Genomic DNA, 12660 nt, shown 5'->3' on the forward strand with positions numbered 1-12660 from the left:
AAAAATACAAAGTTTTTCTGTTGGTTTTTTTTTTTCCTTGGGGGTGCAACTGGCAGTCTTGATGAAGAGGTGATTCATGAAAACTTTGTTTCATGCATAGTAAATTCTCTTTGTCTGAGGTTCTCAATACTGTGTAAAATATAAAATGTGACTAGTATGTAAGAGACAAAGGATGAAACCTGTGTCAGATGTGGTGGGATAGAGGAGAAAACCTGCGTCCTTTCCCAGATAGGAGACTGGACTTATATTTTAGGTTCCAAACTTTATCTTAAGTTACTATTTTCAGTTGCTTTTTCTGTGTTGAATCAGGATATTGGAAATATTGTGTAGCTTACATATTTCAGGCTTTTTCTATTCACTTAGGTTTTCTAAAAGTATTTGCTGTGTTCAGCCACAACATTCTCGAAGTGACCTAGAGGTAATGATCGTTTCAACTTTACCCTTGCTGTTTGCAAGCAAGCCCTTTACACGATCGATGTGTTTGTGCAGTAAATCCAGACTTTGGTACCGCATCCGAGAGAGCTGTTCCCTTACAGGCATTATCCCTCGTGGAGCAAGTATTGAATGCGGAAGGGCCAAGGCTTTAGTCTCCCAACATCCTTTGTCAGAAATGAAGCAAATAACTGGTTGCTGCAGGATTAGGTGTTTTTCTTTGGTAATCTGACTGCAATTTCTTTCAAGACCTGCTTCAAGTTTATGGTAAGTTAGTTGTTGAGTATTTGCGGTGTGGTGGTGAGAATTCTGAAAAAAGATGTTTCAGAGATAACAGGCTGTGAGAGAGCACCGATATAAACCTGTTTATCCTTAAAACCATAATTTCTTAAAATTGTGTTCTTATTTTTCTGTGTCGTGCTCTTTTGGTTTCGGTTTACTTTGTGTGTATTTGTGTGTGGGTGTAGGGGAAGGGGTACAGAGACTAAAATACTGCATGGGAAACTGATAAAATCCTCTGCCAATATCTGTGTTTAGTATCGTAGAAATCAAACTAGTTGGCATTTGAAACCTTGAATATCGTCAAGGAAGATTTTTTTACTGTAACGGAGCACTTTTATTGTAAAATCATCCTTTGCGTGTATCGCCAGTTATGGGCAGTTTCAAGCGTCACAGTAAGCTGCAATGAACACGTGTTCTTTCCAAAGGCCGGAATCGAGCAGTAACCACGGTAACAGGCAGAACTTCTCCTGACTAACTAACTAACTAACTAACTGCTCGCGCATAGCCATTGCACGGGCAGGACTGCAGCAGCGCGTGTTCGTACGCGCGCTGAGTGTAAGGCAAATCCTGGTAACTCGGCGTGGAACGCCAGCTCCCGTTAGCAGACGCGTACCGGTGGGCAGCAGTCCCGTTCTGCAGCACGTTTGCTAATTACTTACCTGACGGGTCAATAGGAGAAGAGTTAAAATTTGCGCCGTTTTTGTCGGAAGCTGTGCTGTTACCCAAAGTCAAAGCCCTGGTGGCTGATTTTGAAGGCGACTTTAAAAGCTTATTGCACTGTAGGAAGTAAAACCGACTCCAGGAGTTACACGTGTGTTGGACTGTAGATGCTGGGACACTCTTACTGTAGTTGTTCGTTGGCTGAAGTAGGTCTAAGAGTATTAATTTGGCCCACTTCTGCAAAGATCTATTATACCCCAGTAAACTGTTCTCTGCAGTGTCGTAAGACCTATCAAACAAATGTAAGAGATGAGAACAGAGGGACAAATCAAGATATCGAAAGCTGTTAGATAAGGTGAGCAAAGTCTGCTCAAACACAATATATGCATCTTGATATTTGTCATTTTTCTGTAAATTCTGATGGGAAGTGCATAATGTCTGCTCTAGAAACACAATATGGAGCTTTTATTAGCAAAGGAGAGAAAGCAACGATCTACAGATTGATCTTGTAATAACTGTAATTCATATTGAAGTATTTTGGGGTGGATTTTCACACACACGCACTTTCCATGCTGTTGATTCATGTTGCATAAAGCTTCTGGAGCAACAGAGTGTTGTCTAATATTTCACTGTTGGGTTAGAATTCATGTATTCAGTGTGCTGTAGCTGATTCAAATATTTTTTAAAAATTCTGTAACTGTAAGTACAGGATTTTTTTAAATTATTCTTTCACCAGTGTAAAGACGTTTAAGTGACTGCTCTGCATGATCACAATGGTGGACACAGAAAACCAGCTCTATCCCCTTACTCCGCTGGAGGAGGATGACATAGGCAGCCCTTTGTCTGGAGAATTCCTGCAAGATATGGAGAACATTCAAGACCTCTCTCAGTCTCTAGCTGATGAGAGCTCTGGAGCTTTGAGTTTTACAGAATTCCAGTCGCTGGGAAGCGGTCCAGGATCTGATGGATCGGTTAAAGCAGGTAAGAGTGTTTTGGTTTACTGTGAAACCGTCTTTGATAGATACATGGTGATAGTGCAGTGATTGTTGTTTGACTAAGTGGCAGTGGAAATATATAATATAGCATGGTCTGAAAATATTTAAGGCTAAAGTTAATTTTAGACAAATGTCACTGAAAAATTACTGTATCATAAAGTTGCTGTTTTAAATTAGTATTAGTATCAACATCTTTTTCAAAATAAATTCTAAAAAGCAATATTACTAGCAAAAAGAAGTTAGTGTGTATTGTCATCGTATAGGAAGTCCAAATATTGCACTAAATGAATTCCCCATTTTTTTTAAAGTTTCTTCAAATCACATCTATTTGCAAAGTATTGTGAAACGTTTACCAGAAACTTATAATCTAACCCTTAAGAGCTCACCTAGAATTCCAGTGTATTTTAGCGTACTGGTGTTTTGAACGTGCTGTTTTGCCCCCGTTCTCAAGAGCAGCGTTGTTCAGCTGCTGACTTCGGCCCTGGTAGAAGGACCAGTCTTAAGGGCCTGATATTTAGACAGTCTTTAGTCAAGATCTTTGGGAGATCAAACTGGGAATAACTGAAGTGGCAGGGGGCCCTTTGGAAACGGTGCTTTTACAAACCTGTCAGCAGCAGAGCCGTTTAAAGCAAGTGGTGATTAACTTTCTGGCTGGTTTACGCTGTGTTTTGCTTTGGGGTTTCCTTGCTTTGAGTCAGCTCCCAGGCTGTGATCGCTCTTTTCCCTGACAAAACCTGCACCCGTACAACGGCGGCGTGCCTCTGGGCTACAGTGGCTGAAGCGAATAGTGCTTGTGAATTCCGAAGCAGAAGGGAGACCTGCCTCTTGGCACTATCGCCCAAAGGAATATTGGTAAAAATATGATTTGGGTTCACTTGGTGGCAGAACGTCACAACAGAGACGTGCCGTCTACGGGAACAGTTACTGTGTGCTGGGTTTATAACGTAGTCCCTCTGAGATGTGAGGGTTTTGAAGTATTTTGGGGTACGTGTGTACAAGCCCTACAGTAATTTCGATGAGCTTCTGCTGTCACCTCCTAATTTGAATATTCAGTGTTCATTGCAGAATGTTCTGTTAGAGAAGATGGAAAGTGTAACCTTTTAAGGCTCAGATCCCATAAGGCAAGTGAAAAGAAATGAGAATCACACTTGAAAAAATTCCTGGTTTTTAGGCTGTCCTTGATGACTCCGATGATGCCCGTGGGCTTGGCGGTGCTGGCAGTGCCCTCTGAGCTCTGTGCCAAGGTTCTTCCCGACAGAATACTTGCTGGCCTACATTCACGAGCGTTTCTTAATCTTTCTGTTAAAATAGCACACCCATTAATTTGCTAAGCCTTGTGGTGCAAGTTGCAAGATGGAAGATAGAAGAAATTCTGGCCTCAGAAAATATTTCCTCAAATAAGGGGGAAATATTAATTGAAATAATTGCAGTTGGAGCGTGTTAGTTTTGTAACACGCTCATCTAGTAGTAAAATGTCTGGAGAGTTTAATTCATTGTACAACAATTCAGAAATGCTTTTTCCCATTATAGTAAGAACGGTGAAGAATCCGAGCAAGGCTTCTATTCCTGGATTATTTTAGGAGCAGGCGTTTGTTACCTTCCCTTTAACCTCTGGTTGGCCTTTCTGCTGGTGTTCGGGAGCACGCTTTCACTTTGAGAAAATCCTTTAGGAAGAGAAGTTGTCGAACTGGTTTTTTAAGCCTCACTTTAGATTGTCATTTAGGACTATGAGTAGCTCTGCAGAAGTCAAGGGGGTTTTAAGTGTATCTTAAGCGTAACTCAGCGTGAGCTGGGACTATGTCTCTTGTCGTACCATAGCACTAGGTCTGATGCACAAGAGATGGCGAGAGAAGCTGGTAGTGACCTTTCGGACAAGGACAAGTGACAGCTCGAGCAGATGTTGTGATAGACGCTTGAAGGCACGGGGGCTTCTGGTTCTTTGTGCTTTGGTTTTTTGTTTTTATAATTTGCATGAATTGTCTTGAGTGGTAGATCCCTGTTGAGTACTGCTTTTCAGTTTCAGATTTATGTTCGTAATGAAAATGGTTTATGTGCATTTTCATGGTTAAGAAAATTTCCTTCATTTAAAAGAAATATTAATTCAGTACTTTTTAGTTACTTATTTTGAGCTGCAGGATAAAGAAATTCCATGTTCACATCAAATTGAGAAAAATTTGAAAAAAATCAGAGTAAAAATGGAAATGGGAAAATAAAAAAAGCTCTCTTATTTTGTGTGGTGCATATTTATTGAATCCTCAAGAACCATTATCACTTCTAGTTCTCGTCGTCAGGGTTACTTTGGTAAGGCTGTTTGCTTGCTGACATTGTATGTCTCATCAAAATTAGCAGGGTACACCCTGTATTTTGTGTGTGTTTGCACTGTTAATATATTAATTATTTTTCAAACACGTGGCCAAATTATGAGTTCACTTAGTGACTATTAACTCGTGGTTATTTTTCAGAATAAGCTCGTTTTTGTGGGGGTTTAGGATAGACATGGTATCAGTCTTGACAGTATAGTATTTATGAAGTGTTCCTTTTTCTTTTAGACACCCTTTCACCAGCATCCAGCCCTTCATCCATTAATTTTGCCACAGCTCCAGGTAGCATAGATGAATCACCCAGTGGAGCATTAAACATTGAATGTAGAATTTGTGGGGATAAAGCCTCAGGCTACCATTACGGAGTACATGCTTGTGAAGGTTGTAAGGTACAGTCGTAATTTTCTTTTTAAGAACCTGAATCATGTTGCTTTATTTGCAGGGTTATACGAAGAAAAACACTGGTTACATAAATGTTTAATTAATATAATTCTAGCCATTATAATTATTTAAATAATAAGCATATCTGTGATCTTTCTTCGGAAATAAGTAGTTTGGATGCCACAACTCGATACCAGACCTTCATCAAGCAGGGGCAACTCGCAATGATAATTGTAACGCTGCTTTTCTGGGTATAGTTAGTTAAGCATTAAAACGACTTACAACACTAAACTGTGACTGAAAGGCAAAGCCTACTTGCTCCACGAGTGTTTTATTTGTGTTGGGAGTACGGCTGTGAGAAGCATGTGAGTTTGCTACGTTTCCATTATCACAGTAACAAATCCTAAATTTCTCATCTCCACCACATTCCACCTGAATCGCTTCGTATTGTGCCTCGTGTGGTTTTGGGACTCGTGTGTGTCTCTGGGGCAAATTAATGTTATCATTAACATGTAATTTTTAGGATGATGTGGCCCATGAATTATACGATTATTTTCTTTTTCCTTCTAATGTTTAATTTTCCTTTTTTTTCTTTCTAAATTATAATGTAAGGTGAGAAATAATTGTGTAAGTGTACATTTTTCCTTCATATCAGAATGGGATACTTCGCATATAAATCTTACAGAGTAATGCTGGACTATCTCACATTTGCTGGATGAAGAACAGATGTGTGAAATCTGTGTGCTTGTGTGACTCGCAGATGTGAAAGATGCAGGTTCTTTCTGACTGAGGACGCTGAGGGAATGCCTGCGAAAGCAACACGTGACTGTTCTGCTTGATCCCTAAGAGCGAATCTGCTTGGGTGCTCTGGACTCTTGGTCCTCTCCCAAGAAAGATGGCTGAGAGCTGCTCCCTTCTTTTGTTTTCGATTCTGAAAGTGCCCCGCTTCCCGGCGTAGCTTCTTACCGTTGGTCGGGTTATACTCTGCATATTGTTTTGCTAGTGACATCAGTAACCAATAAAAGAAAATAAAAACTTACCTGTGTGACTGAAGTTCAGTAGTCAACATTTTTTAACATTGCATACTGTTTTCTCAAACTTTTTATAGGGTTTTTTTAGAAGAACAATCCGTTTAAAACTCATCTATGATAAATGTGATCGCAACTGCAAAATTCAGAAAAAAAATCGTAATAAGTGCCAATACTGTCGTTTTCAAAAGTGTCTTTCAGTTGGAATGTCACATAATGGTAGGTAAGAGCGCCCTTAATAATTTGTTTGGTTCGACCCAGCGTCTGCTTCTGTCAGCACACCCTTGGATAGCATTTTTACTTAGATGTATGAGTGGAATCTCAGATTTTTACAGTGTAGATCGTGGCGGGGGACACCAGTTTCCCTGCTGAGTGGTTAATATAATCGATACGCGGCTGCCCAATGTACTGTTATGAGCTTTACACAATTGTGCTGGATGTCTGTTTGTCCACGTGAACGTTCATTTAGTTGCTTTCTTCACCCAGAACTTTGACACCGTTACTCCCATTGAAACAAATGTCAGTACTGGAAGAATTCTCATCACGGGCATTGTAAAAGAGCGGGAGAACAACTAGCTCATTGTGGGAGGGAATGACATAGGATAGAAATCTGTAGGAAACCAGACCACGATTTTTCAGGTTACAGTGCAACAGGTTTTAGGCAGATGGTTCAGGGGGTGTGAGGGAAGGGCGAAGATCTCTGCTCACTGTGGAACAGGAATCTGGTAGGTTGCTCGTTCGATGGAATGGTAGAAATTCAGAGCATATAGATATCCAGTTTAACAAATATGTTGTTGTTTGTGTTAATGATTGAAGATAAGGTGGGTCAGCCTGTGGCTTACAGGCCAGTTTCAACCCACAAGGCAGTTTCGTGGGCAGTGCATGGCTTGCCAAGCCACTCATGGCCAAGCCATGAGAGAGCACGTTCTCCTTGGCCACGTGACCGGACTTTGCTTTCCCTGTGTAAGCCTTATAGTGTCAGGGCTGAACTTGGGAGCGAGCACAGTTTGGGAGTAGGTGAAAAGTAGGTGAAAATGCTAGGCTAGGTGACAAGCTGTGAGTTAGGACACGAACTTCCAAAGGAAACTACGCAGTCAAGACAGCTGGGATGGGGACATGGTTGGGCAAGTTGCCTGTGACTTGTAGTCTAGATTCCTAGCAAGGGACATTGGGAGAATTGACTTTGGTCCTGGGAGGTCTGGCTTCCTTGTAGCGAGCCTTGACTGAGATGTTAAGGTCCATTGGGAGAGCGTTGATAGTCTTTGCAAGACTGGTGATCACCTTCCTGAAGCATCAGGCTTTGGGTGAGTGGCCACATGACAAAGCAGCATCTCGGGGGCAGGAGTTGAGCAGCGAGGGGTGCTGCTTGGCGGGAGTTAACGTTCAGTTGAACCTGTTTCATCCTAATAACATGCTGTGGGCACGTGTGCTCCAGCGGAAGTTCTACTGCAGAAAACACGTGGGAGGCAATGGGGGAAGAAGATGACTGCTAATTTGCAGGTGGCACTTCTCAGGAAAAGAGCTAGAACTAGAGTTATAGCCATGATCTTAAAACTGTGAGTTTCAGTGGATATTCTTCCACTTCTCCAATAGACTCAGGGCCAGCTTTGGAACAGGCCTTCCATGGTGGACTTCCATTGAAGTCCAAAGCAGTATGTCAGGTCATGCCTGAAGTCACCTCTTTATGTTAGGAAACACCTGCTTATGTCACGGGAAAATTCCTTGGGCATGTTGAAGGGCTAATTCTGCATGCTCTGAATTGCTCAGTCTATGCCGTGAGGTTCTGTCGTCTCGCTGGAGAGGCGCTGAAATGTGGCGTATAAGCCGCCTCAAAAACTTGCACAGCATCGGAGGGTGAGACCTCTTTTAAAAGGGAGTTGATGCAGTTTTAGACTGGCACTGAAGAAGGATGTGGACATGCTAATTTTATTGCCAAATGGCAAGACCACTTGTCCAAGAATGGAGAGACCTCCATACCCAGTGGTGTTTCAAATTCTCATCTCCTGCCTCTCAAAAGAATATCTGAATGATGAAGTGGGTACTCGGATGCTGTTCTCATCCTCTCCAGCCCTGAAGGGCCGATCTATTGAGAAAAAGAAGCACAGAATGCTGGGTCTAGGAGGAGGTTTTGTTGACGGTAGCTTTTGAGCGTAACGGTGGCCCTCTGGTCTGCTTCGCTTTCCCTAGGCAGTCCAGATCTGTTGGACTGAGCATTCTGTGCACAGAGAACAGAACGCCCCAGCTCTGGTCAAAGGCACGGGTTTTTGTATGATTTATGTTTGTTTTACAATTATGTTTTCCCATCAGCGATACGTTTCGGACGAATGCCAAGGTCTGAGAAGGCCAAGTTGAAAGCAGAAATCCTAACAGGTGAAAATTATGTGGAAGATTCAGAAATGGCAGATCTTAAATCACTTGCCAAAAGAATTCATGATGCTTACCTGAAAAACTTCAATATGAACAAGGTTAAAGCCAGAATCATCCTTGCAGGGAAAACTAATAACAATCCAGTAAGTACTTTTGCTGTAACTTTAAAGTAAAGCTGGCAAGTACATAAGGGGATTACAATAACTTGTTAAACTCTTAAGCAATTCTTTTAGAAAATAAGTATCATGCTAATAGAGACACGAAAAATGAAAAAAGAATACCTGTAGTAAATATGGTTCCTTTTAGTCACTATCTGAATAATAGGAAGCCTTAGGAAAATGGGGTCATTAACTTGAAAATGGAAGTTCATAACCTTAAATTATAGCAGACACACAGGGGGAAAAAAATCAGTTCTTACTAAAAATAAAGAGGTGACATCTGAATGTGAATACCTCTTGATGTGGGAGGGGGAAATGGTTCACAATTAATCCCTGTTACGACAGTGGGGAAAAAAACTGTAATGTTTTTCTGCCACAAATCCAGGATAAATACTGTTGATTTTTAGGGTGTGCAGGAGCTCTGTATGACTTCTGTTTTAATCAAAACGATCTTAATGGCAGGAGGGGAAATAAAACTTGTGTTCGTAATGATTTGCTTACAGTTTATTTATTTACTACATTTTATTAAATTTACTTTTAATTATTTGCCATTTGTTCACCTGTCCTTGGTCTGTACGGTATGGTTACTTTGAAAGGGAGAAGCAGGGAAGGTCGTGAAGACACGGATGCTGTAGAGGTTATCTTTCTTTCAGGAAAATTTCGCCAAGGTCTACCTAATGCTATCAACTGTTTTTGGTTTGTAGCACATAAGGTTGTATAATCATTGTAAGGACCGACTTGGGTTTTTTAATTCTCTGGTGATTTATGTTAATTATACGTAGAAGGAAGTGTAAGTAATCCAACGCTTTTAACTTCAGTAAAAAATTGCAGGGAAGAATTTTTACATATGCCGTAATAAAAACCATGTAGCTGTGGGGATGAGTGTTACAAAAATTGTAAGCAAGCCATCTTCTGAGTTAAGGCATTGGGCATGTGACAGCCGAGTCTAGCCGAGCCTACAGACCTCTACGTTGTAAGAGGCACGCGAATAATCCCAGTCTTTTTTTTATTGGGTAAGAGAGATGCTTAAAATTAAGCACAAGCTTAAACTTTTTTGGGGTACAAGCTGACATAAGCCTAAATACCGTGCTGTAACACCCTACCAAGGAGGTATCTGCCTAAAGTCCTTCTCAAGGTTGTTCCCTCGTGTCAGAATCGTAGGTTACAACGTGTCGTACATGCAGGGGTTCTCGATCGCTGCATCCTACTTTTTGTGTTTGCGCTGACGCCATCAGGGCTTCCCGATTACAGTCAGCGCGTTATAAACAGGCTGCTGCTTCGTTCTTCAGTGTGCAGGGAAGAGGAAGGTGGGTTTAAGCCGTTCCATCGTCTCTTGGAAAAACAAACTTTAATTGTCTTTTGACTTTTTAACAGGAAAGAGAAAAAGAGAGGTTTGTTGTTGGTAATTAGTAAACCAGCTGTTTCTCAACAATGCGTGAACAGTTGATTTCAGTGAATGCTAATTCTTTGCACAACTATCACTCATTTCAGAAGGAACTAGTGTTTCTCATGATGACAAGGTATCATTTTTAAATTTAGCTCCTAAATCCTTAGGCCATACCTATTTCTGCCTAACGGAATTATGACAAATTCCAGAAAGATTTGCAAGATAGTCTGCACCTTCTCGAGGGTTTACTAATGAGGCGGGTTTATTGCTTTGCCGCTTGCTGCTCGTGTCCACATGCGCACAGAAAGTTCTGATCTAACTCAGGCACGGAAATGAGACGGACTGTGTAGGTGTCGTAAACACTTAAAAAGTGGACGACTGTGGGAAACAGCGTGTTTGACAGTTTTCTAAGTGAACTAAGTGAATTCTCGGAGTTTTAACAGAACGACGAGTGTTCCTCCTAGATTTCATCTGAGGTGAGCAAGGCAGCACGGGGAAGGTGCTTTGCTTAGCATTTACGGGACGAGATTTATGTTCGAGGTCACTTGCCAAGCCTTCAGTAGGCTGGGAGGATTGGTTTTCCTTGTCTTTTTTTAGTGAATTGTTCTCTGTTTTGATTATTGCTCTTCAGATATGTATCAGAATATTTTTGAGTTCTGATCGTTCTTAAGAAAGTCTGAATGCTTTTTTTAACATGATGGTTTAAAAGACACTGGCTCATCAGTTTGTAATTCACATAGCTTTTTAAATTAAGGAGGGTTCTGGGAAAAAAAAACATGATCAAGACTGAAACTCTGTGTTGTCTGGGATTCTGGGTTTAGGGATGACAGCAGTAACTGTCGCTAGAAAGATGAGCTGAATTTCTGTGGAAGATCAGCTAGGACGTAGTCTATGAAAATCTGATGATAAAACCCAAGAGTAGTACAGGCTTCACATTCTCGTGCAAATACGCTGTCCTATATTTAAACGACTGTCTGTATTCCCCCTAGGATGCTTCAGGAGAGCATCACGATGTGCATCAAGTGTAGTTAGTTTAGGATCGATAGGAGTGTAGGCAGAATAACCCGGACTTCTGGAGAAGGTAATACAAGTCTTCTGTAAACCTGCTGGGACTTGCTCTGGGATGGTCTGTGCATACTAAGCACAGTACATCTGGATCTTCGCTCTAATGACTAGATAAAACTAGATCAAAGCCATGTCGTGCATATCTAAACTTTTTACTCTTTGCATTGTGGTTTGCAGAGCAGACTTGTTCTTAGATGCTGCCATTTGTCTTCTGTAATAGGTGGTTTCTCTTCATGCAGAAATATGAAAGAACTCGTGGTTTATGGATAGTTGAAGGCTCATTAAGATGATGAGAGTTAATCAGAATTCCTGTTGTTGAGGAAGCCAATGGCTGATAACCGTTACTTTGTAACTGAAGTGGTATTTTTCTCTGTAGCCGTTTGTAATACACGATATGGACACTTTGTGTATGGCAGAGAAGACTCTGGTGGCCAAACTGGTAGCCAACGGAATCCAGAACAAGGAGGCAGAAGTACGAATCTTCCACTGCTGCCAGTGTACCTCTGTAGAGACGGTCACAGAACTCACTGAATTCGCCAAATCGATCCCTGGCTTCTCCAATCTGGACTTGAATGATCAAGTGACGCTGCTAAAATACGGAGTTTACGAAGCCATATTTGCCATGTTAGCATCTGTGATGAACAAGGACGGGATGCTGGTAGCCTATGGGAACGGTTTTATAACCCGGGAGTTCCTGAAAAGCCTGAGAAAGCCATTCTGTGATATAATGGAGCCAAAATTCGATTTTGCGATGAAATTCAATGCATTGGAATTGGATGATAGCGATATATCCCTTTTTGTTGCTGCCATCATTTGCTGTGGAGGTAAGCACTACGTATTTGTTCTTTAAGGTAGTAAGTTTTAAAATTTTCTTCACGAGAATTAATAACATCAATGGAAGAGCTCATCTGTTTCTTCAAGAATCAATTTTGATTCTGATTTTAATATCACAGGCTGTTTTACAAAAAGCAGCTTCCCTGGCTGATTTTAAAAAATTAGCTGATGGGATTTTTATTATTATCTCACAGTACCTAAGGATACGGGGCTTGGGTTTGTTGGCAGGTTTTTTTTATGTGACTCTTTGAACTCTTTGAGTAAAGGAACAGAAAAGTAATAATAATTTTTAATCCTCTATTTCCTCCAAAAAGTAACGTTGTTCATATTTAAGGTAAAGTTCAAGACTGTCCATAAGCGTTTTGAGAGAGGGAAATAAAAAGATCGAGAAAGTTCCCCCAATTGCTCCCTCCTGCTTTTTTCGCATTCTGCCAAGCTCGTTGGGTACTTCACTGGTTCGTGTGCTAGTTTAGACAGCAAGTTCCCATCAAATCTCAAATTGCTTTTGCAAAATACACTGGTATTTTGATTTTTCCCAAAGTCAGGAGAGTTCTTCGCAGGCAAAATGTTTCAGTTTGTATTTTTTCTTGCCCCCTCCCCCCCACCCTTATCCTTCTCCTTGGAACTAGCTTAAGTTTTCAATAAACATATTTAGTCTGTTGTCCCAGACTTCTTACAGAGAAGTTTGATCTGGAGAGTGAAGTATTATAGGACTGTAAGTAGCTGAAAGCGAGTTAATATACTGGAAAG

General features: G+C 41.0%; 1 protein-coding gene across 2 annotated transcripts in view; it reads left to right on the forward strand.

Moving 5' to 3' along the window:
• The first annotated feature begins 2105 nt into the window (after window positions 1-2105).
• The window catches only part of PPARA (peroxisome proliferator-activated receptor alpha), an 11778-nt gene continuing 1223 nt past the window's right edge, over window positions 2106-12660 (forward strand). Inside the window, exons 1-5 of one of the 2 annotated variants that reach the window (XM_010143212.1) lie at window positions 2106-2355; window positions 4919-5079; window positions 6180-6318; window positions 8407-8609; window positions 11453-11900. In XM_010143212.1, the coding sequence (XP_010141514.1) occupies window positions 2139-2355; window positions 4919-5079; window positions 6180-6318; window positions 8407-8609; window positions 11453-11900 (1168 nt within the window). In that variant the 5' untranslated portion in view covers window positions 2106-2138. Of the gene's footprint in view, window positions 2362-4900; window positions 5080-6179; window positions 6319-8406; window positions 8610-11452; window positions 11901-12660 lie in introns of both variants that reach the window. The other variant, XM_010143211.1, reaches the window with a different exon arrangement.

The sequence above is a fragment of the Buceros rhinoceros genome, unplaced genomic scaffold, assembly GCF_000710305.1.
Source record: "Buceros rhinoceros silvestris isolate BGI_N320 unplaced genomic scaffold, ASM71030v1 scaffold10879, whole genome shotgun sequence".
Lineage (NCBI taxonomy): Eukaryota > Metazoa > Chordata > Aves > Bucerotiformes > Bucerotidae > Buceros > Buceros rhinoceros.